This window comes from Schistocerca nitens, chromosome 8, assembly GCF_023898315.1.
Source record: "Schistocerca nitens isolate TAMUIC-IGC-003100 chromosome 8, iqSchNite1.1, whole genome shotgun sequence".
Classification (NCBI taxonomy): Eukaryota; Metazoa; Arthropoda; class Insecta; order Orthoptera; family Acrididae; genus Schistocerca; species Schistocerca nitens.
In genome coordinates, this window is record NC_064621.1 from 331,215,448 (window position 1) to 331,242,064 (window position 26,617).

The following is a 26,617-nucleotide window of genomic DNA, read 5'->3' on the forward strand; positions in this document are numbered from 1 at the left end:
TCATCTCTTTATAACCCGCCTTATAAATGCGTCTGCAAACTGTTGTCCTCACTACTTCACTAAGGTTTATCCCATAATTTCTGTTTTGCCAGTGTAATTCTTAAACTGGCATTAAAAAAAACGTATCTATAGAAACAAGATACAAGTGGGAAAAGAAAAGAACCGAACGATCTGATTGCATGACTAAGAAAAATTATGTAACGAAGCCATTAACTGGTTGCTGTCTGTGTTGCAGGAAGAGTGGCCAATCCCGGAGCCGAAGGAAAATGGTGAGTCTCTATCTTCTCTATATAATATCCTTGAAGTCCGCAAACAAGCATCCAAGAGTTTACGGCAAAACAAACGGAAATATGTAAATGACCAACTAAAATCGATAGAAGACAACTTTAAAAATTACAACACACACGATTTCTATAAAACCTTTGCAAACCACATTAAAGGGTACTGTCCACAGAACCTCTGCTTCCGAAAATCAAATGGTAAACTGGCCTTAACAAATAAGGAAAATTGTGAAGAACTAGCGAAATATTTTTCAAAGCTTTTAAACTGTCCAGAACCTAAGGAGAGGTTTCCGAAAATACAACCAGAAACCGTATCAGAAAACTCAGCACCACCAACAAAAGAAGAAATTTATTCACATATCCAGAAGCTTAAAAATAACAAAGCATCAGGTGAAGATGGAATTGTAGCTGAACTCCTGAAAAATTTAGGTCCAAATTCACTCAGAGAAATCACACACATTATCCAAAATATTTGGCAAACCGAAAAAATCCCAGATGACTGGAAGATCGCACTAATTCACCCACTACACAAAAAGGGTGACAAATCAGATGTGAACAACTATAGAGGGATCTCGCTTTTACCAGTCACCTATAAAATTTTGTCAGCCTGTCTCCTGAAGAGAACACAAGAACAACTAGAATCAAAATTATCTGAATACCAAGCAGGATTTAGAACAAACAGGTCATGCCCAGAACAAATTTTTAACCTCAAAACCATAGTCAAAATGCGAGCTCTCAGACAAAAGCCATTAGTATGCACATTTGTAGACTTTAAGAAAGCATACGATTCAATAGATAGACCCTCATTATTTCAAATTTTAGAAGAAAGGGGATTAGATTACAAGACACGAGAACTAATAAAACAAACACTAACTGACACGAAGTCTAAAATAAAATTCATGGGAGAAATTTCGGAGCCCTTCGGCATTCAGACAGGTGTGAGACAAGGCGATGGACTCTCTCCTCTTTTGTTCAACATCGTTCTTGACAAAGTTATGGAGGAATGGGAGAAACAACTACGGAAAAATGAGTGTTGGAAACCAATTTCACTTGGCTTTTCCAAAAACAATCTTTACATTCCATACCTCGCTTTTGCAGATGATCTAGCAATACTAGCGGAGGATGAGCAGACCGCCATTAAACAGATTGACACACTCAAAGAATGTGCTGAGAAAGTTGGGCTACAAATCTCATTTGAAAAAACTGAATTCCTATGTTCAAAAGTAGAAATTGCAAGCTTAAAAACAAAATATGGCAAAATCAATAGAATCCCGTATTTTAAGTACCTCGGAGAATACATTGAACCAACAGGCCAAGAAATAGTATCACAGCAAAATCGTTTACAAAAAGTCAAAAAAGCATTCTGGTTAGTCCACAACCTCTACAACAAGAAATCCTTGTCAAGACAAACTAAAATTCGGCATTACAATACCGTCATAAAACCAACAGTCCTCTATGCAAGTGAAACACTAGTACTGAACAGAAAGCGAGAACTCGAAGACATCAAAAAAGAAGAGAGAAAAATCATTAGGAAAATTTTAGGAGCGAGACAGACTAAAGATGGCTACAGACTGCAAACAATCAAAACAACAGAAAAGTTTTCAAACATAGAAATTGATTTTAAGAAAAGGCGACTGAAATTCTTTGGTCATCTTAGCAGATTACCAGAAAACCGTTTGACCAGAAAGCTAATAAATTACGTAACCTCACTTAAAGCTTCAACACCTTGGATGATCGAAGTTAGAAAAGACCTCACCAACGCGGATATAACAGCAACCGATATTTCAGACAGAGATACTTTTAAGCACAAAGTAGAGAAGTGGAAAGTTTTACCAGAGCAACCAAAACAAAAACAGTACAGACCGAAGTGGTCAGAAGAGCGAAAGCAAGCCTTCTCAAAAAGAATGAAGATCTATTGGAGCAACAAGAAGAACCAGAAAAAAAGTTGATTGTCATTTGCTTAATGTCATTTGCTTAATGTCTTCCGTTATTGGGAGAATTCATAAATAATAATAATAATAATAAATTGATGTCGCCTTCTCGTGTCCGTCTGTATATGCAGGCTAATCTGATGAATTGCTGTAAGGAGTTGGAGCTGATTTTGGCTAATAAATACAGTGATTCACGAGGAAGGTTTTTATACATAATTTATAAATACTTCGTACAAGTTGTCTGAATTATGATGAATGAAAGTTAAGTTGTGAAAACGATGCCATTGCCACCTAGTGAACAACTGCCATAATACGAGAAAACGGTAATGCCTCGAGAACGCAACGAAAGGGGTCTAGCCGGCCGGGGTGGCTGAGCGGTTCTAGGCGCTACAGTCTGGAACAGCTCGACTGCTACGGTCGCAGGTTCGAATCCTGCCTCGGGCATGGATGTGTGTGATGTCCTTAGGTTAGTTAGGTTTAAGTAGCTCTAAGTTCTAGGGGACTGATGACCTCAGAAGTTAAGTCCCATAGTGCTCAGAGCCATTTGAACCATTTTTTGAAAGGGGTCTAATTCGCATCTGTTGTAGAGGGCTGGTAGTACAGAATGTAGTTGGAAACCGACGGTTGTCGGCTCGAATCCTAACTGGGTCTCTTTTTTTTTCTCACGCCACCTTTTAACCTAACATTCGCCCCTCAGTTATGTGGACGTACGTATTTCGAAATATGACGACAGTATCAGACTTCCAGTTTCTGCTTCTGTCAGATAAGCAATCGCAACTCCATACTCTTAGCTGCAGACTCTTCGAACAATGAGCAGTGAATTTTTTAGCTTTTGAAGTCCTAATAAATATGACCAATAAGCTAAAGATATCCACTTCATCCTCAGGCTGTGATATGAGACTAACAATTTGAAATAATCAAATATTTTTTACCAATAGAGTATCTTCAACCGTTTGAGAAAAACTGTATGGCGACAGGAAAAAAAACCTAGTATCCAAACTATGTTTTTTTTGCTTCAAGTGACACGTTTTCCGAAAAAAAAACGACTTCAACAACTTCGCTCAATTTACATACAGTGAGTACTTTCAACAGCACAGCAAATGGCTCAAGTTTCAGCTTTCTGCCTTCCTTGACCCAAATTTAGATGTGGACACAATTCTTTGCGTAGCACGGCGGACGTAATCTGCAAAAAAAAGAGTCCGTGACAAAGAATTTCGGCAATGGGTCTCACCAGTTCATCACAGGGCGTACTAAGCTTCACAAGAGCAGTACTGTAACACCAGCTAAACATTTAGTTCATGCGCGTTTTTTTTCTTATTTTTTGTTTTATTTGTGCCACGTCAGCCAGCCTCCGATACATAGTGAATCACGCCCATGCATACACATCCAAGATTCGCATTCAATATTTACATCGGTTGTAAAGCATCGCTTTCGTCACGATGTGCCCTCAGAATTGCTATGGGATCGACAGTTCGATATGCAACACGTAACATTCATGCCTCCAGACAGATTTCCTGCCTTGCGCTGCTTACATCGCGTAAGTTATACGAATGCGATGGTACTTTTCAGCTATCGTTTTTCTCTGAAATTTAGTCGCAACTCTATGCAGTGGACCCCTTAGCAAAATACGCTACGCTACACAAGTCATATAGACGTCTGGCCGTATATACGCAATGCGTTTTCGTGCGTAGCCGGGCCGGGTTGCTAGAAAATATTAAAATCCAAAATCATTAAAAAATAGATTTTACGACGGCACCAATATGAATGTGAGGGATGCGGGTGTCGCTTTTGTTCGTTTTTAGGGTTCGTATCTCAGTTGGTAAAAACGGAACCATGATATAATCGCTTTGTTGTCAATCCGCCTGACAGTCTGTTCGATGTTAAGCACCCTTTTTGTTGGCAGAGTAAAAAACTGAAGCTTTTAAGTCAATGCAATCAAAAGATACGGTCATTTGTCACACATGTTGATACTTAAAAACTCACTCTTCATAACCTATCGGTACTTCCCGTTGAACTAGAATCATGAAATTTGGCAAGAAGCAATATTTCACAGAACAAGAAATGAAGAAAAAAACCAGAAAATTGTTAATTTGTTGTTATAGCACGCGCAAACATATTTCTTTTGTCATTTGTTATTCGACTTCAGACTTAAAATTAAAACACTCTCTAAACTTCTGGAATTCCTGCGACGCGGACATCTTGCCAGTGTCAATGTCGATAACAGGCAAAAATAGTACAGTTTCTCGATTCTCAGGATAGATGAACTGTCTATTTACGTAATGAAGTATGTACGGAGCCCTCAAAGCGAGAGTCCAATTCTTACTGGCCAATTTATTTTGTATTTCTCTCCTGTGAACATAGCCTTTTCACGATTGTCATCTTCGAATTACGTTTGCATCATTTCTAAACATTTCGTTTCTCCAGTGATTTGCTTATCAGATCTCAACAGGAGATACTTGAAAGAGGGTCGCTTATCTGAGACTTTGTCAGCTGCGTATGATGATGAAATCGTTACTTATGTTTCATAATGCTGTGGTCTGTTGGTTACAGATGAGAGGCTGCGTAAGCCTTTCTTAATCTTTTTGCCAGGGGTTTCCGTTGTTTTATCAAATGGCTCTGAGCGCTATGGGACTCAACTGCTGAGGTCATTAGTCCCCGAGAACTTAGAACTAGTTAAACCTAACTAACCTAAGGACATCACAAACATCCATGCCCGAGGCAGGATTCGAACCTGCGACCGAAGCGGTCTTGCGGTTCCAGACTGCAGCGCCTTTAACCGCACGGCCACTTCGGCAGGCCTGTTTTATCAGATACGTATGTTACATAAGCAAAGCGTCTCTCATGGTTGAGCTAATTACTGCTGAATTCATAATCTGTAAAACCGCAGCCTATGTGGAAACCTATTCGAACTTCCCGTATTTCCATAATCTTGTGAACCTTGGTTTGTGTTATAGAGGGCTGGCCACTATGGCCGAGCGGTTCTAGGCGCTTCAGTCCGGAACCGCGCTGCTGCTACGGTCGCAGGTTCGAATCCTGCCTCGGGCATGGATGTGTGTGATGTCCGTAGGTTAGTTAGGTTTAACTAGTTCTAAGTCTAGGGGACTGATGACCTCAGATGTTAAGTCCCATAGTGCTTAGAGCCATTTGAACCATTTTTTGTTATAGAGGTTGCATGGGGGCTTAATTAAAATAGAATGCAAATAATTTTAATTTTTTGTTTCAGTAACTGTCTGTTCGGTTACGAAGTCTCGTGACGGTTGGCCCTGACTAGTATTATTACGCTATCTGACTGCATAGAACAATAACAAAGAATGAAATGGAAATTTTCATTAACACAATTAATTAATCAAGTCCCCAGCAACTATAAAACCTACGAAACCAAAGCACAAGTGTAACTGTTCTGCGTGTGGAAGTATAACTCAACGTACGCATCTGGCACGGTTCTTCTTCAACAACACAAGAAATTTTAAATATCATTTATACTGAATTAATTAAAGAAAATAAAAATACCATAATTACTCAAGAGAACCAGAATTACACTCTAATCCAAGAACACAAGCCAGATGCTTTGTTGACTGAACCTGTAATGACGCATTATTTAAAACATTGAAATAATGAAAAATAAATCAAGTTTCGTTACCTTCATATATTGACCAAAATCACTCTAATCATTACAATATATCTCCACACCGACTCGCTATTACCACATCTCAACAAGAACTTTTCAGTATCACATCTCAGCAAGCACTCTCTACTAGCACATCTGAACACGAACTGACTACTACGAGTCCTGGACAAGCACTGCCACTACGACATCTCAATAATCACTGCCAGTGGAGGCGGCGGAACAATGCTCTCTGGCGCTGTGGCTCAGTGTAGCCACCTTTCAAGGTCACGTCCGATTTCACCCAAAATCAATATAGGAGTTTTTTCGCAGCCACCACTCACTACTGATCATTTCGAAATACTCTCTAAGACAGAAAGTACCACGAAGGAAATATCCGAATGGGACGTAAATCGGTGGATGTGATGAACGTGTATAGACAAACAAATGATTATAAATTCTGATGCACTGCCTGATTTACTTAAGAGAAAGAACGTCACTAGTTCAGCAAATGAACAACGCAGTGGTCTACTTCTGGCCCTTATGCAGTAAGGCTTGGCATTGTTTGACAGAGTTTTTGGATGTTCTCTTGAGGTATATTGTGCCAAATCCCGACCAATTGGCACGTTAGATCGTCAAAATACCGACTGTTTGGAAGCCCCTGCCCATAATGCTCCAAAATTTCTCAATTGGGTAGAGATCCGGTGACCATGCTGGCCAAGATAGGGGGGGGGGGGGCGTACGGGGTGGCAGCAGGAAGGGCATCCGGCCACCCCTTTTCACTAACCTTGCCAAATCCGTTCCTAACAAAGCTGACCCTGCGCCAGCATGGGACATGACACTAGTGAAAGAAAAAAAGTGTACTTTACTGCTGAATAATCCCATCTATGCAAAAGCGGATTCGGAAATCACTATGAAAATAGACCAAAATAGCAAAAGTCACATTATTGTTTTCAGTTTGATGCTTCTTGTTCCAAGGACTCGTCAGATGCGCACCTTTATTACATGGATCTGACGATAGGGACCTGAACTACGAAATAAACATTACACGAAACTCTTATGTCTAAACGTTTTAGTCTGAGTATCCCAGTCTCAAACAATCAAGTGCAAGTATAATCCAAATCATATCAACTAGACTCTCTCCCCCAATTCTCCGTTGTCCTTTGTTAACTGACTTTCGTCGTCCACCTTATTTTAATCCTACTCAATCCTCATTGTAGCTTCCTGGTTCACACGTCTATTTTCCTCCAGACATTCATTTAGAAAGCTAAACTTTACTTAATCACAGTAAAAAGTAAAGTGTAAAGTTAGAATGCAGCACTAACCAGCGAAAGTAGGACAAACCTGCAAACATTTTAACAGCATTAAGTGCATGGGTGCTATGACGACGAATTAAAAAACACTCGGTTCCCTTAATCAGAGCTTAGTTCCCGAAATATATTGCGGTTATTGAGTATAAATGTTAGTAACTTATTATGACTGATTTTGTTTTAAAAGTGACTGAAAACTTGAGACTTAGCATATACGTGAAGAATTTCTCATTAGGTTTTGTCATTTTGTTTGTCTAAAAAATTCACACTTCAGCGGCTACTTGGCATTGTCTTCGTCGCCAGACATAAACAACTCCTCGCTTTTCGCAGACGTCAGTTGCTTGCTGTAGAACTAAGCACGTTACAAGCTTTCTAGAGGAGATAAAACTACGTTCTGAACATTTAAGAGCAGTTGCCACTTCTACACTACTGGTCATAAAAATTGCTACACTAAGAAGAAACGCAGATGATAAACGGGTATTCATTGGACAAATATATTATACTAGAACTGACATGTGATTACATTTTCACGCAATTTGGGTGCACAGATCCTGAGAAACCACATCTGGCCGTAATAGCGGCCTTGATACGCCTGGGCATTGAGTCAAACAGAGCTTGGATGGCGTGTACAGGTACAGTTGCCCACGAAGCTTCAACACGATACCACAGTTCATCGAGAGTAGTGACTGGCGTATTGTGACGAGCCAGTTGCTCGGCCACCATTGACCAGACGTTTTCAATTGGTGAGAGATCTGGAGAATGCGCTGACCATGGCAGCAGTCGAACAGTTTCTGTATACAGAAAGGCCCGTACTGGACCTGCAGCATGCGGTCATGCATTATCCTGCTGAAATGTAGGGTTTCGCAGGGATCGAATGAAGGGTAGTGCCACGGGTCGTAACACATCTGAAATGTAACGTCCACTGTTCAAAGTGCCGTCAATGCGAACAAGAGGTGACCGAGACGTGTAACCAATGGCACCCCATACCATCACGCCGGGTGATACGCCAGTAATGGCGATGACGAATACTCGCTTCCAATGTGCGTTCACCGCGATGCCGCAAAACACGGATGCGACCATCATGATGCTGTAAACAGAACCTGGATTCATCCAAAAAAATGACGTTTTGCCATTTGTGCACCCAGGTTCGTCGTTGAGTACACCATCGCAGCATAGCGTGGCCTACTCGTTACCCCGATTTGAATCCCATACAGTATGTCTGGGATGCACTAGGGGCACGGGTTGCATCTCGTCAGCATCCACCAACCACTCTCTAAGACTTGCGAGCAGCGTTGCAGGAAGAATGTACGTTATTGCCTCAACATGAGATTGATGACATGATTCACAGCATGCCCCATCGTTCGTCACGCCTGTATTGCTGCCAGACGTGGTCAAACCCCGTACTGAGCACATTAATGTGTGTGTAAATCCGTTAAGTTGGAAAAAACAAAGAACATTTTTGTCTACTGTTATGCATGTTGAGTTGTTTACGTTCTGTATTCTCTATACTGTTTCTACATGATTATACTGTTCTGTTGCAAAGTAAATGCAAACTTGCAAAATTTCGGTTTGTTGCTTTAATTTTGGGCATCAGTGTATCTTCTGACGAGATGTTTTCTGTAAGATTATGTAAGACTAGACGTGGTCTGATGACTGCTTAGAGCTTGCTTCAGACTGGTTATGAGTGAGGCGGAATTGTTTCTCTGGTCTGTGTTAATTTCATTTAAAACAGGTAATTAATTTGGAGGGCGCTGTGGGACTATCTCGATCTCCAGAAATTGAGAGCACACTCGAGTTGTAGAGTTCAAAATTAAATCCGACCTCGTATTACACCTTAAGACAGCACTAAACCACACGACGTTGTTTGTTGCATTACAAAATGTGATAGAGAGTTTGTATTGATTTTTGTCGTTAATTCTTCTCTACGTTGTCATTATGCAGTTTTATACGTCCCTCCCATCGTTTCTTGACCTTACGAATGCGTTGATTGTAAAACTCCGCAGATTTTGCCTTAAATCACCTTTCCACTTCATTAATGGCGTTATCTACGTCGTCAAATCGACGACCACACAACGGATTCTTCATTTCTCGGAACAGTAAAAGTAACTTGGCTCGAGATGGGAAGAATAAGGCGGACGTTGCGAGATCTTACCGCCACATGCCTTCATTTTATCAACAGAAACGTAAGCCAGTGCAGCGTCAGCCAGACGACGAACGCCTCCGGAGAGCATACGCGGCGTTTCTTAATCAGAGCTTCTTGTAACTTCTCCAGAAGATTGCTCCTATATCTGCCAGTGATGGTTTGACCCTTGGCAAGGTAGTATGTGAAGATGACTCCACGACAGTCCCAAAAAACTGAAAGCATGACTACCCCCGGCTGACTTTGCATTTGGCTCTTCTGTCAGAGGCATTTCTTTTCCACTTCGACAGTGCGGCTGGTACCGGCGGAGGCTCGAGTCCTCCCTCGGGCATGGGTGTGTGTGTTTACCCTTAGGACAATTTAGGTTAAGTAGTGTGTAAGCTTAGGGACTGATGACCTTAGCAGTTAAGTCCCATAAGATTTCACACACATTTAGGCATTTGAACATCTTTTCCACTTCGCAGTAGACCCATAAGAGGGGCAATCATTTCCTTAAACAGCCGACATCTCATCACAGATTTCTCGGGCACTGCTAGCTTTCAAATACAGGAACATCATCACACTATGAGCCTCAATTTTCTCCATTTTACACCTCAGTGAAATTTGACACTCCCTGTAACAAAAAAGGACACAATTAATTGAAATTTTGAACATCATGCCCTGGGCGATCGATGATAATATTGATAAAATTTTATCAATGTAGCGTAATAATGTCCGGGAGATAATGATAACTTTACGATATCCCATCGTATGTCTAGTGATGTGTTTGTTTGTACTGACTCGGGTATTGTGCTACCATTCTCGACAGTAGTATCAATTAACTTGTAGCATCAACACAACCTATCAGATAGTGCTTCAGAAAGGCTCCACATTTCTCTCTGATTCGATCTCCAGAGCAGATTTTTATTTCAGTTCCACAATACCTTCTAAATAAATTGGTGACGTGACAATGATTTGCTGTTTTTGGCCATTATTATTCGTTTGTGGAAGCAATTTTACATCCCTCTAATGATTTCTTTATGGTGTTGCACTTTTCTCTGCCAAGCGATGCAGAATCTTGCTGAGCTCATGACAGTTATTGCGTTCGTGACGACATTTACCATTCTTCCCAGAACGACGTAAACACCATCTTACTGCGATGTAAAAGTAAAGTCTCGTGGAAATTGACGTTTATGCCTAGGCAGATCACTGTTGCATGGATACACTGTGGCAGTACTTAAAGGGAGTCAGCGAGAGAGAGAGAGAGAGAGAGAGAGAGAGAGAGAGAGAGCGTGTAATATAAGACAACGGTTTTAGTTACAAATGCTCTTACTTTTCGCTACTTTTCATTTCTAGATGAATGTGCTTAATATATCAGTTTTCCGTTGAGCAGACTCCATTTCTGGAGTGCTACCTTCTTACTCACATACTACGGCATAACCTTTTTATTTTGGTTCGAAACGTTTTACAGAAACAGATTTCTTTTGGGGTAGGAAGAAGTGAGAATCAGATGGTGACAAACCTGATGAACAGGGTGGATGACGCATCAGTTCATACATCAAAGCCCTCTGTCTGCCAGTCATCTAAAAACCTCTGTGAGCAAGTACACAATACAGAGAAAAGATAATTTTTCTTGTCCAAACCAGGCTTCTTCGTTTGTATTTTAGCCTTCAGTCAGAACGGACAATTTGGGTACTATCAGTCAATTATTATTGGTAATCAATATGACAAATTCCTGTGATCACAGAGAACACTAGATTTACCGTTTTCGGCTAGTGAAATTTACTCCTACTCCTTTGAGGTGGGCCACTGCTCCTTGATTGCATTTCCGCTTCTCATGCCACTTACGTACCGGTACCATCCTCACTATCAAATCCTTGGAGGATAATCGGGTTAATTCTTTTTAAAGCGCCTTAAATAATGCTGAGAATTCAGTTTCGCATTTGCTATTGGTCAGTATCCAACAATTATGACACCTGCAGGGGCTTTACAATAATGTGGAAACACAAAAAACACATTACCATTTCTAAGACGATGTAGGAAAGGCGTTGACATTTAAAACAGCTTCCAGTCGTCTCGGAGTGATAAATACAGGTCCTCTACGGTTTTCAAACTAGTCTTATAGCATTCTTCCAGCAAAACAGTGGCAAGTTGAGGTAATGATGATGCAGGTGGATAGCGATCAAGCACTCTCCTCTCCAAGCTAGATCACAAAGGTTCAATAATATTGACCACTGGTCATTGTTGCGGGAGATGCGACAATTCGTTATCGTGCTCACAAAACCAGTCCTGGACGATGCAAGATGTGTGAACAGGGGACCTGTCATTCTTGAAACGCATGATCAGTTGTACTGTAGTATAGACCTGACGAGCCAAAATGGTCACATAATTCTTGGCAGGAACCAGACGTTGCAGAGTAAAAATAGGACTCGTGGAATATGACGATACGGCTGTTCCGATAGTCACCCAGCCCCCTCCATGTTTCATCCTTTGGACGTAAACTCGGCTAGAAATCGTAAACTGAGTGAAAGAAGACCATCCGGCCAAATGAATTTCTTCCATTCCTTCATAGTCCACGTTTTTTGGCTTCTGCACCATGTTTTCTTGTTACGGATATGGGCATTTGCATCACTGGTGACTGGTTTTGAAAACACAGCACGCCCTGCGTATGGAATCCTTTCGTGTTGTTTTTGTGCACAGTTCACGACTGCGACATTCAGTTCTGGAGTAACTTTCGCAGACTGTCTGTCCGCCGTCACTCAGCACACACTTCCGACTGCGTTGTGACTTGGGGACGATGTTTTTCCGCTTTCGAGCTTCGAAATGGCGCCTCTTGAAACATCGCCGGCCTTTGTGGCCGAGCGGTTCTAGGCGCTACAGTCTGGAACCGCGGGACCGTTACGGTCGCAGGTTCGAATCCTGCCTCGGGCATGGATGTGTGTGATGTCCTTAGGTTAGTTAGGTTTAAGTAGTTCTAAGTTCTAGGGGAATGATGACATCAGATGTTAAGTCCCATAGTGCTCAGAGCCATTTGAACCATTTTTGAACCTCTTGAAACATCAAACACTTACAGCACCCTTGTTTACGGAAGCACGCACTATACGACCTTAACAGTTTGCCAACGTCTGATATAAAGCACTCATAACCACTCAAATTATGTTCTGAACACGTCCTAAACACCGCATTGAAGACATTGCACAGGTGCCGTTCGTGGTAAGATACAACAGTGCAACCTCCAGACTTGACTAGCATCTGCATTCACTGTATGTTCAAGCATGCGTTCCTCGCGGTTTTTCGATATTTTTCTCAAAACCCTGTAGCTGCCTGACGCCGATCTATCTCGTAGTTAGTTCTTCGTGTACAGTATGCCACTCTCTTTCTTCTGATACGCCTGTAGCGTCAGTTATTTCATACACTTTTAGTCGCCTATCGTCCAATACAAAATTGTATGTTTCTTAAGTGTTTTCATCAGGGGATATTATTTTGTAACATTTTAAGTGGATCAAATTTGGAAATTTGTGGGAAGTTCTACGAGACCGAACTGCTGAGGTCATCGGTCACTAGGCTTGAACGCTACTTAATCTAACTTGACCTAACTTACGCTAAGGACAACACACACACACACACACACACACACACACCCATGCCCGAGGGAGGATTCGAACCTCCGACGGAGGATAGCCCCGCGAACCGTAGCAAGGCGCCCAAGACCGCACGGCTACCCCGCGCCGCAAAATGGAACAATTCTTAACTGAAGTACGGTCACGTTTCAGTCCGACAGCTGTCTTAAGGGTTGAAAGTGGACTCCTAATAAACCTTACCTATCTTGGGCTGAAATTGCATTGACAGTAAACCGCCTGAAGCCAAAATTTTGTGACAAGCATTATTACAATTTATGGATATCGACGAAACACACGCGACATGACTGCTTGAAGAAGTCATATTCGCCAGAATATTCCCTATGGCCTAGGTAGGTTAAGCGATACTTGATTTTCGCAATACGTACCATGACAACAAAGTTCTAATGACCAGCGTCGTCTCTGTGCCCTCATGATAACACAGTTCATTCGTGAAACACATATTAGTACCAGTACATTTCATCAAAGACTAATGGAGTAAATTATCCCGATACATCTTTCAGCATTATTCGCATTACCCACTGTCTACTTGTGTGTCTCCTCATAAATCGACAAATTAGCCTAAACAGCCGCCCGGGGTGGCCGAGCGGTTCTAGGTGCTACAGTCTGGAACCGCGCGACCGCTACGGTCGCAGGTTCGAATCCTGCCTCGGGCATGTATGTGTGTGATGTTCTTAGGTTAGTTAGGTTTAAGTAGTTCTAAGTTCTAGGGGACTGATGACCTCAGAAGTTAAGTCCCATAGTGCTCAGAGCCATTTGAACCTAAACAGTGAGGATCTCACACACACACACACACACACACACACACGAAACAAATGATTCAAATGGCTCTGAGCACTATGGGACTTAACTGCTGAGGTCATCAGTCCCCTAGAACTTCGAACTACTTAAACCTAACTAACCTTAGGAGATCACACACATCCATGCCCGAGGCAGGATTCGAATCTGCGACCGTAGCGGTCGCGCGGTTCCAGACTGTAGCGCCTAGAACCGCTCGGCCTATCCGACCGACACACACGAAACAGTCCTCAGTAAATGTACCTACTACACTGTTTTGGAAATGATCACGATAGTAGATAAGATGTAAATGGATCGTGTTCCCTTAAGTGTGGAGAGGGTTACACGCCCATCAGATTCTTTTACTTCTGCGTTATCTGCGCCAAAGTGTTTCTGGTAAATGCCTGATTTCACCTGTTCTTTACAGATGGCGTAATGAAAGATGTTGTAATCAAACATAAATGAACGTCTATACTAAATGGAAATTTCCCCAGGGTCATTGCTTAAAGCACCTTCTCGCGATAACGCACAATGCTACCGTTCGATGCTGATGTGAGAATAGTACTCGAGCTGCCTTTTGCGTTATCAGCGATACCTTGGCACAGATTACAGAAGTACTTTCGTGTCACACGATCGTCACACCCCGAAATAATCTGCATAGTCAGTAAATGTTACTTTTCTTCGATAACAGCTCTTCCAGTCGCCAGATAACAATATGTAGACATTAAGAATTTGCTTGTCCGTACATGTTGTCTTAATACAGATACCTGTACCGGATTCAGTGCGTTTTATTGGCACTTAAAATCTCATTAACTATGCAACTTTTTTAGATGCTTTTAATGAACGAAAACCCAACTTTTCGATGCGGTGGAGAAATTGCTTAAGATGATATAGATTCTGAAGTATACACAGGTTTCCATACTGGGACGGGACAGGGGGGACTCGCAAAAACAGCATTACATAGGGACAGTCTGGAGTAGCTCTCAAGAAAGTGGCGAATATTGCAGTGTTGGTGAACGCCACTGCATAAAAAACCAACAGCGCTGCCAATCCACTTGGAAAATTTTTACACATTGGCGTGTTTCAGTGATTAATCGGTATTGGGAAGGGAGAGAAGACAGCCAAGATAACTGTGGGGAAATAAAGAAAATAGAAAGTTACTAACCAGTAACTTTTTAAACAGCTCCAAATTTTATGTTCAGTTGTTTTACGGAGAAAAAAGTGTATCAAACTCGGTCCGTTACCCCGTTAACATTCTGAATTTTTAGGAGCAAAGATTGTGGAAAAGTGAGTTGTGAAATAAACATTGTTGCAATAAAAAACGATGTTGGGTTTAGTTACATTTCACACTAAACATAAGCAGTAAACTCCCAAGAGTAGTGACCATGACGCGATCAAGAAAACATGATAGAAAATTAAGACTATAGTCACTCCTAACAAAAACGCTACAGCTTAGGAAAAGTTGACGTGGACAACGCCAGTATGAAATTGCCGCCATTTTGTGTTTGGAAAACCGAAATCTGTTTCTGCCAAGGTGAAGGACAATTTCTTATCGCCTGGCATAACAACTGAAACTGCACAATTTAGTTGTTTACATACTACAGTCACATTAATGTGAGCATAGTCTATGTTCGACATTAGCGTGCAATAATCGCTCACAGAACGCACGTGGCAGCACAAGTAATGAAGGATATGTGAAGCGTGTGGGGAGTGGGCATGTGGGGGGGAGCGAGGGGAAAGGAGGAGATGCGGAGAACATTACAGTCGTTGTCGTAATGCAGAAACGGAGTGATACGTCTGACGTGCAAAAGGGCACGATCGTTTTCTTTCAGGGCAGGGGTGGAAGTTTGTAAACTGTTTGCATGCCGCCCAGGTTAACGTATATTGCACTCGGCAAAATGGTGCTACTCAGACAGCTGTGGTGCATCATGGGCCGTAGATGATGGGGGTGAACAATGGGTGTGGAGATGTGTATTGGGATATAGACATGCAACTGTTGAGCAACTGACCGCCCAGATGAACCAAAGGGCTGCCAACAGTGTCTCCTCAACGAGCGTTGATCCTCTGCTTCAGGCTCCTGGTTCATGCGTCCATGCCGACTGTTGTTCATCGGCAATGAAGGCTGTATTTTGCACACCAGTATTGCAACTGGACGTTCACTGAGTGGCGACTGATGACCTTCCAGATGAATCAAGTTTTATGTTGCACTGGACCGATTGCCTTTGGCGTGTAAGCGAGGGAGCATTATAATACAGAGAATGTTTTCGTGGCATTCCCGAGGCGAACTCGTCATTCTGGAAGGCGCAGTGAATCAACACAAGTGTGCCTCTATCCTTGGGGACCATGTCCATCCCTACATGCAGTTTGTTTTTTCATTGGCACGATGGCACCTACCAACAGGACAAAATGTGTGTGAAATCTTATGGGACTTAACTGCTAAGGTCATCAGTCCCTAAGCTTACACACTACTTAACCTAAATTATCCTAAGGACAAACACTCACACCCATGCCCAAGGGAGGACTCGAACCTCCACCGAGATCAGCCGCTCAGTCCATGACTGCAGCGCCTTAGACCGCTCGACTTATCCCTCGCGGCACCAGCAGGACAATGCAGTGTGTCATACACCTCGTAGTGCACATGCGTGGTTCGAAGAGCACCAGTATAAGCGTGTTTTCCTGGCCACTAAACTACCCGATTTTAATCCAATCGACAGTAGGTGGGACTACCTCGATGGGACTCTTCGCACCTTGGATCCTCAACCGAGCCGGCCGCGGTGGTCTCGCGGTTCTAGGCGCGCAGTCCGGAACCGTGCGACTGCTACGGTCGCAGGTTCGAATCCTGCCTCGGGCATGGATGTGTGTGATGTCCTTAGGTTAGTTAGGTTTAAGTAGTTCTAAGTTCTAGGGGTCTTATGACCACAGCAGTCGAGTCCCATAGCGCTCAGAGCCATTTGCACCATTTCCTCAACCGAAAAACCTAGTGCAGCTGGCCACAGCACTGCAGTCGGCATGGCTCCACATTTTCCAGTACATTCCAGGACCCCACAGATTCTCTTCCTGGAGGTCTCGCAGAGGTCTGCGCTGCATCAGGTGATTATCCAGACTTCTGACAGGTGGTCACGTTAATGTGTCTGGACAGGGTCTTAACGCAACCGGAGCCACGATTTGATGTAAACGTATGGGATTTTGCTGCTAGTTCCGAGTGAGTCAAATTAATATTCCTTAGCTACAGAGAGACTCTAAACAGTGTTCTGGAGAATGTTGTTGTTGTGGTCTTCAATCCTGAGACTGGTTTGATGCAGCGCTCCATGCTACTCCATCCTGTGCAAGCTTCTTCATCTCCCAGTACCTACTACAACCTACATCCTTCTGAATCTGCTTAGTGTATTCATCTCTTGGTTTCCCTCTATGATTTTTACCCTCCACGCTACCCTCCAATACTAAATTGGTGATCCCTTGATGCCTCAGAACATGTCCTACCAACCGATCCCTTCTTCTAGTCAAGTTGTGCCACAAACTCCTCTTCCTCCCAGTTCTATTCAGTACCTCCTCATTAGTTATGTGATCTACCCATCTAATCTTCAGCATTCTTCTGTAGCACCACATTTCGAAAGCTTCTATTCTCTTCTTGTCTAAACTATTTATCGTCCACGTTTCGCTTCCATACATGGCTACACTCCATACAAATACTCTCAGAAATGACTTCCTGACACTTAAATCTATACTCGATGTTAACAAATTTCTCTTCTTCAGAAACGCTTTCCTTGCCATTGCGTCTACATTTTATATCCTCTCTAGAACTGCAGTTAGACGAAATGAAACCAGTTTAACTTTTGTTAAAAATGAAATGAGGTTATGCTGGGAAAAAAGTCAATAAAATATTCTGAAAACTTCATTGTCAGATTAACTTCCCAGCCATATTTTAACTATTTCTGAAGAAGGTGTAGATAAATTGGCTTTCATGACAGTCTGAGTGATGGGCATACGATCAGTTACTGAAGATCAGTCAGTTTCATTACAGAAGTTGTCATCAGCAACAAGTTCTACGTTACAGTTAGATGAGTTGCGCGCATGAAACGACGAACAAAAAAGTCAACTAAGAGTGCTAAGACACAATGGAAATCAAACGTGACAACGTTCTCGTAACAGAAGCAGAAACACAATGACAAAGAACACTGTTACTGCCATTTTCCTTTTGGCACTGATCGCAAGCCAAAATAATGTGTCCAGCGTTGCTAACGGGAAAATCGGGTGAACGGGAATGTTTTACCACAGATGTTGTTACATGGCGGCAATAATAGCTTGTCTGCTGAAGATAATACTGCAGAGCTCTTGTTTGTGGTAGCCAGCGGAGCAGATGTCTGTCCTACCAGTAACAAAAAGATGGTAAGGATAAAGCCGCTGCATAGAAACTGTTTGCAGCAAATAGGTCTCCAATTCCAGTCTGTGGCTCAAAGTTGCCGAATACTGACCTCGGATTAAGACGTTATTGTCAATGGTCATTGTCAGGTACGGTACGTCAAAAGGCATGTTAGACGCCTATTTTCGTCATAATTTTCAAATCATCGTCGATTTTGAAAACAAAATGTTATTAACAACACTCAGTTGGAAACGAAAGGGAATGTAACATTTATTGAAGCAGATGATTCGCTTAATTTATTTCATATCTGCTGCGACTTTTCCGAAATTTTAAAGAAATTTCTTTGAGTTAACGAAACCCTGTGTCGAGCTGAAAGAAGTAAAACACTGTGTTCAGCATTATATCTCAGTATCTAGTGGCCCTCTAGCCTTATGCAAGTCTCGTAGATGAGATCCTCACAAACTGTATATTGCGGAACAAGAAATCTAGTAAATATGAAACCACTACATTATTCATCGATCTAAACCGCAGTGGGCCTGTCTTCTAAACTTGGCCACAAAACCAGAGGGCCACTGTCGCGTTTATGTAGACTGTCGCCGTCTAAATGACTGTACCCTCCCAGATATCTATTCAGTTTCACGAATAGGTATCAGCATGATTCGTCATGGAAAGAAAATACACACATCAAAGTTTTTCATCACCTCGGTTCCGAGAGTTCCGCAACCTGTACAGAAAATTGGAATAGAGATCAACATAAACATCATTTCCACCCATTTTGTTGCTCGTGGAAACCACACGTTGCATGTTGTACCACCACACAGCGAGACCTTTAGAGGTGGTGGTCCAGATTGCTGTACACATCAGTACCTCCAAAACCCGGTAGCACGTCCTCTTGCATTGATGCATGCCTGTATTCGTCGTGGTATACTATCCACAAGTTCATCGAGGCACTGTTGGTCCAGATTGTCCCACTCCTCAACGAGGATTCGGCGTATATCCCTCAGAGTGGTTGGTAGGTCACGTTGTCCATAAACAGCCCTTTTCAATCTGTACCAGGTTTGTTCAATAGCATTTATGTCTGGAGAACATGCTGGCTACTCTAGTCGAGCGATTTCGTTAGCCTGAAGGAAGTAATTCACAAGATGTGCACGATGGGGCAGCGAATTGTCGTCCATGAAGACGAATGTCCCGCCAATATGCTGCCTATATGGTTGCATTATCAGTCGGAGGATGGCAATCACATATCGTACAGCTATTAAGGCCCCTTCCATGACCACCAGCGGCGTACGTCGGCCCCACATAATGCCACCCCAAAACAGCGGGGAACATCCACCTTGGTGCACTCGCTGGACAGTGTGTCTAAGGCGTTCAGCATGATCGGGTTGCCTCCAAACACATCTCCGACGATTGTTTCGTTGAAGGCATATGCGACACTCATTGGTGAAGAGAACGTGATGCCAATCCTAAGCGTTCCATTCGGCATGTTGTTGGGCCCATCTGTACTGCACTGCATGGTGTCGTGGTTGCAAAGGTGGACCTCGCCATGGACTTCGGGAGTGAAGCTGCGCACATTTGATTCGTAACACAACGTCCTGTGGCTGCACGAAAAGCATTATTCAACATGGTGGCATTGCTGACAGGGTTCCTTCGAGCCATAATCCGTAGGTAGCGGTCACCCACTGCACTAGTAGTCCATGGGCGGCTTGAGCGAGGCAAGTCATCGACTGTTCCTGTCTCTCTGTATCTCGTCCATGTCTGAACAACATCGCTTTCGTTCACTCTGAGACGCCTGGACACTTCACTTGTTGAGAACCCTTCGTGACACAAAGTAACATTGCAGTCGCGATCGAACCGCGGTATTGACCATCTAGGCATGGTTGAACTACAGACAACACGAGCCGTGTACCTACTTCCTGGTGAAACGACTGGAACTGATCGGCTGTCGGACCTCCTCCGTCTAATATCTAATAGGGCTGCTCATGCATGGTTGTTTACATCTTTGGGTGGGTTTAGTGACATCTCTGAACAGTCAAAGGGACTGTATCTGTGATACAATATCCACAGTGAGAGTCTATCTTCAAGAGTCCTGGGAACTGGGTTTACGCGATTTTTTTTTTTTTTGACGTGTGTATTATATTTTCAAAGTTAGATTTCTGAAAAGCGTATTATCAGATCTCACTTGCGGAAGAAGATGAACAAACAGCTGCAATAACAACTCCGTTTACCCTCGAAGAATTTAGTTTCATACCATTCAAATTAAGCAAATTTCGGAAATTTGTTAACGAAGTACTGCAAGATTTAAATTTCTGTTCTGCCAACAAAGAGGACATTCAGACTGCATCTAGTTCAGAGGAAGAAGACTTGAAACACTTAACTGCACTTTTCGAATGTTTTGATACGTATGGTCCGAGCATTAATCTTGAAAAATCTGTGTTTGGCACTCAGAAAATTATTTTTGGGATACATCATTACGGCAGAAGACACCAGACCAGATTTGCCGACAGTACAGACCATTGCCGTCCAGGAACAGTGAAAAAACGGAGAGCATTTCTTGGCATGCCTAACTTCTATCGCCAACATTTGAAAGTTGAGCTTTCTGGTTATAGGCAGGCCAATTGGGCTCAGCTGAATGCTGTGTCTCCTCTGACAGTGGCGTTGTTGGGTGCAGTATGGAAGGGCATGTGCTCATCACACCATTCTTCCAATCATTTTCAGGTTCTTGACCTCTGAACTGCTACTAACCTAAGTCCTCCACATGACACTCAGCCACGCTGACTTCTCAGCTATGGAGGTGAATGAAGCCATATAAAACATTCTGTACAAAACCAAGCTCTTCTATATGACTATTGGAAGGGAAGAAAGAAAAATAACAAAATGCACATTGACTAGATACCAGAGGCAATAGAACAATTTGAAACATGTGGGGAATATATTGCCCAAACTTCCCTACTAACTTTCCCAAGTGTGGAGCATGGACTTGCTTGCATTGTTTGTGAATGCATCAAACTTTGTGTCGGGAGCAGCCTTACAACAGAAACACTATGGAATCTGGAAGCCTTTTTGCTCCTTTTCAATGTTTTCCCTTGGCCATAATAATTATTTAATCATGATTAAGAAATACTCAGTATTTACTTATTATCAATAAAATGTTGGATATCTCTTGCAAGGAACAACATTTTCTGTGTACACAGAACTTACGCATTCAACCAGATGAATGAAAAGGCTTCACCAGTGTGACTAAATCATCTCCAGTGTATTTGTGAGTTCATTACTGATTTTCATCTTGATTCATGGTTCTTTACCATAAGACAAAAGATAAACTAAATGTCATTCCTATTGATTGACTGAAGCCAGCTCATTTTCATCCTGATGATGAAGAAGCATATGAGCATCGAAAACCACTGAATCAGCTACCAACTGACCAGGATATGAAGTGTTTCCAAGTGCCATACAAAGATATGAGATCAAGCTGTGTGTGAAATGTCCTGCCCAGCTGGCAGGCATAATTGAATGACACCCATGCATGGTGTTGGGGAGTAATGTGGGAATACAGGAAATGTAAACAGTGGCTAAAAAGTAAATTATTTATTTAAAGTGTTTTCAAATCGTATGTTCACTTGTTTGCAAAATAGGTCTTTAAAATAGCGTATGAAATTGTCTGCCTTTTATTATCTGGTTTTTTAGTAGCAAAGATAGTGGAAAAATGAGGAATGATGTATGAAATAAAAATATGTCATAGTCAAAAATATGTTTGGTTTAGTTAGAATTTGTACTAAACATAAGAAATTATCTACCATGACAAACAACTTGGATGAGTTGCATAAAGGTATTAACTACTGGATGAAGAATGGAGAACCCAGACTTCAGTGATCTAGTGGTTGAATACTGATCTTTCTGTTGATCACAGGCTGTGGAAACAATTTTGAAACACAGGTTTAGCCTTACAATTTTAGATGGTCCAGTAATGAATGTCAAGGGCTACAACATCCATTGGTGGCTGCTATTTTTTACAATGGACTGAAAGGAGAGGATTGGCTCCATAGAAGGCAAAGGCAGTTATTCTGCATGCTAGGTCATGGCATTAGTTTTTTGGGATACAGGTGGCACAATTTTAACTGATTATATTGAAAATGATTAGCAATCAGTGGCGAGTATTATGCAAACTTATTGCAGCATTTGAGTGATGAAATCAAGCAAAAATGGCTGCATTTAATGAGAATGTTTTGTTTCAGCATGACAATGCACCATATCACACATACATTATCGACAAGCAGAAAATCAATAGTTAAATTTGCATTGCTCCCTCGTGTACCCTATTCAGCAGATTTAGTCCCCTCTGATTATTTTTTGTTTCCAAACTTGAATAAATAAGTTAATGGTAAGAGATTTGTGAAAAATGGAGAGATGAAATCCACAGTAGACGACAATTGATGATGTTTATGTTTTGTTCCAATAAATCTGTAGTGAGGAGATCCTCCAGGATGTAGAACATGTCAGAGAAACAAGAATACATGATTATCTCTGTAAACAGGGTATTGAAACTACTGAACATTGCTGGGAAAACTGTATTGGGCTGAATGGAGTCTTTGCAGAGAAATAAAGATTTTTTTTTCACAAAATTTTTGTCTTTTCTTTCTTAGGTTGGGTACTTTGGGAAAGCCCTTATAGATTCCTGTTATTAAGTTATATACAGTACTATGCTGTTTGTACATGCATCTTGTAACTCCTACCACACATAACCAATTTTTCCTGGGTCTAGCTGATTTTAGCATTATTACTTAGTTCTTTCTTGTGTTGGCAATAGCAGTCAATATAAGTAATGAAACCGAAAACCCCAAGAAAGCAAGCCGCAAATGCAGACCTAGGCCTGTGGAAATACATTTATATGCAGACAGTCAAGGAAAGAAATTAAGGGATATACTTGAGAACAATTAAAGCCACAATATCTCAGCCACAATAAAACCTAGTGCAAAATTTAAAGATGTTGTAGCAGGTAAAGAAGAAACTGCAGGAACTACAAAATAGAAAATCCCCATCTTTTCAATACCATGTCGGCATGATCTTCCCTCCTGGTCTTGTCTGAATGTTGAAGTGAGAATAGTAAATGAAGAAATGAAGAAAATTTGTAAATACTTTAAAAATGTCTGTTTCGTAAACATAACTAAGTTAGGTACAAGATTCCACACTGCTCATGGTCTCCATCTGATTCAACTCAGAAAGAAGTATGTGAGTAATGAAACCATAAAAGTAGTCAATGAGTTAGCCATAGCAAAAATTGATAGCTCTGAGTCAATATGACTTAGATTTAGGGAAAACTCTTTTTTAGAGGTAGCAAAGAAGGGCTGAGACAAACAGGTTTGCCCAGATTCACACTAGACGACCAGATTAAAGATAAGAATAATATAATAAATGTCGGTAACAATACTCTCAGCTGGAGTCCATGGGCAAAGAATAAATAAATAAATAAATAAATAGGGAGAAATATAGCAGTAATGACAATTGCCCCCATAAAAAAAATTACTCACCAACTTTGTCTCTCGGGATAGGTTATCTCAGTATTGAAAGTATAAGTGGAAAACATGTAATTTTAAACGAATTTGCAATTGAGAACTTACTTGATGCATTAAGCTTAAGTGAGCACTGGTGTAAAACAAATGAGATTTCTTTTCAGGTACTAGATGATTTCCACTTAGCAAACAGCTTTAGCAGAGAGCAGTGTATTCATGGGGGTGTATCAATTTACATTAAGAAAGAACTAATAAATTGTAGTAATGAACTAGATCTAGGATATCTGTGCAGTGAGATACATTTTGAAGCCACAGGTGTATATCTGGATCATTTAAAAATTGCTATTGTATCTCTCTATAGATCACCAGACGGAAGTACACTAGTATTTTTAGAAAAACTTGTGACTTTACTAAATTTCTTTCTTAGTCCTCAGTGGAAGAAATATAGTATAGTGATTGGTGGTGACATCAGTGCCGCATTTGATGTAAACAAAGACATGCACACTGCAAATGAATTTAAGAACCTGTTACAACAATTCAACTTCATTTTTACGAGCTGCAAACCCACAAGACAGTCCACTTGTCTCGACAACAAACTTACAAATGCCAATAGATAGTTACTGTCTTCAGATGTAGCTGTCTTCTATTTCTCAGACCATGACTCAGTTTGGGTAAAAATAGGTACAGATAGGCCTAATATGGACTATAAGGAGTTTAAAGAGCCTAAAATAGTCATCACAAGACCAATAACACAAGAAAAATTGTCTAATTTCATGGTCTCACTTAGTAATTATGACTGGTCACATAAGTTTAACAATAATGCCCAGGGCTCTGCCAATACATTGTTCAATAGGTTTTTTTCACTCTTTCTTAAATGTATTCGAGACCAACTGCCCTCAATACAAATGTAAAGTTAACCCTAAAATTAACAGTAATAGACACAGGGATAAGAATCCATGGTGTACTGCTCAACTACCCAATATGAAAAAGAGGTTGTTGTTGTTGCATATAGATTCTTACAGACTTCAGAAAACTGATATGGCTAAATTAAGGTACTCAAGAGCACAAAAGGAATATAAGTATGCTTTAAATGAGGCCAAAAAACAACATAACCTAGTCAGCATTGAGTCATCAAAAAATAAATGCAAAAAAGCATGGACTATAATAAATTTAGTGACCAAAAGCAAGCAGAAAGCTGAGGTAGAAATTTGAGCAGATGACTTTAATAACTACTGTATAAAATCTGTTAACCAAATTAGGGAAAGCATTGGGAGGCCACAAGAAACTGTAGCTGATCTCATTAAATATCATAATGTAAACTACATTCTGAAAGATAAATTCCTTTTAACAGAGGTCACACCAGATGTTGTTTAAGTATTGTAAATAATTTTAGGCCCTCTGATAGTGAAGACAAATATGTATTTCTTGTAATATCTTAAAAAAGATAAATTGGCACATAATATATCCTCTTACTAAATGTATAAACAGATGTCTAATTGAAGGAGTATTCCCAGATGTATTAAAATTATCCAGGGTAGTGCCCATTTACAAGAAAGGAGACAAAAATTCCCATCTAGCTATCGCCCAATATCTCTGACACCTATTTTAGTTAAAGTTTTGGAATCCATCATTAACTCCCAGTTGTGTGATTATCTGACATGTAATACCATTATCACTGTGGTACAATTTGGCTTTAGGGAGGGCAAATCCACAGTCCATGCCATTGACTCCCTGATTAAAAAAGTGCTTAATGCTTATGAAGGAAAAAATTTTGCTCAGGCTACCTTTTGTGATCTTAGCAAAGCCTTCGATTGTGTGGAGCATATTTCATTCCTCAACAAACTAGTTTATTATGAAATCACAAACGGTGAAGTTGACAACATTTTCAAATCTTTCCTCAGCAACTGTAAACAAATTGTTTGTATTGATAAACAGAGATCACAGCTAGCTGATGTTAAGTGCGGTGTGCCACAAGGATTAGTATTAGGACCTCTGCTATTTAACCTAATGACAAATGATCTCCCATCTTACATAAATACTCACTCCATTCTCCATGCAGATGATACCACTTTTTTCAATTTCAGGTTAGACATGGATATGCTCCAAACTGTGGCAAATGACACAATATCACAAGCATCAGTCTGGTTTCGAGCTAATGGGTTCCTGCTTAATGAGAGTAAAACTCAAAAGATTGTATTTAGTTTAAGAGATCTGCCAGGAGCAGACTTCATGGATAGTGTTAAGTTCTTAAGTATTGTTATAGATAGTAAATTGACTTGGGAGCCACATATTAAAATACATTAGTGCAAGGCTGTCTAGAGTGGTGTATTTGTTAAGGAATTTAAAAAACCACGTACCTGCGGCCCATGTAAGTTTGGCCTACTTTGCTTTTTTTTTTCAAAACATTATATCTTATGGGCTTTTCATATGGGGAAATAGCTCACACCTTCAGGGCATTTTGGTACTTCTGAAGAAAGTAATTCGAATTATCACAAACAGTGATAAACTGGCCCACTGCAGACCACTGTTTATCAACTTAAAAATATTAACTGTAATAAACATGTATATTTACACTGCCCTACTGCATATAAAGAGCAACCTATCAGAATACCAGCGTAGAAGAGTTGTACACTCTCATGGGACCAGTAATAGTAGCCATCTTGACATACCTTACTACAGATTATGCAAGTCATTGAACAGCTACGAAGTGGTGGGTATGAAGATGTTTAACAAACTGCCACTAGAATGTGTCGAAGCTCCATTTGATTTATTTAAAGACAAATTATTCAGTTGGTTAGCTGCAAATCCTTGCTACTCACTCCAGGAATTTTATGAGTGTGAAATATCATAGTGGTACTGGTTTGGAGAGTACAGCATAAATTCTTTAACTGAGTAATTTAAGATGCAATGTTTTCATATTATTTGATTATAAATATTGTATTTTATGGAAAACATATTGATCTTCAACCCATGGATATATGCTGTATAACTTGTGTATATGTAACTTGACTTTGTAAATTGCTGTAATAGCTAAATGACAATAACATTTCATTCATTCATTTAGTTTCTCAAAAATTATGCATCACTGGC

The 26,617-nt window shown here is 41.0% G+C and overlaps 1 protein-coding gene across 1 annotated transcript in view; it reads left to right on the plus strand.

The window, feature by feature from the left end:
* LOC126198536 (sorbitol dehydrogenase-like) overlaps window positions 1–26,617 on the plus strand; it is a 79,234-nt gene that overhangs the window by 19,005 nt on the left and 33,612 nt on the right. The window contains exon 2 of the mRNA XM_049934935.1: window positions 236–269. Within this exon, the coding sequence (XP_049790892.1) occupies window positions 236–269 (34 nt within the window). The remainder of the gene's footprint in view (window positions 1–235; window positions 270–26,617) is intronic.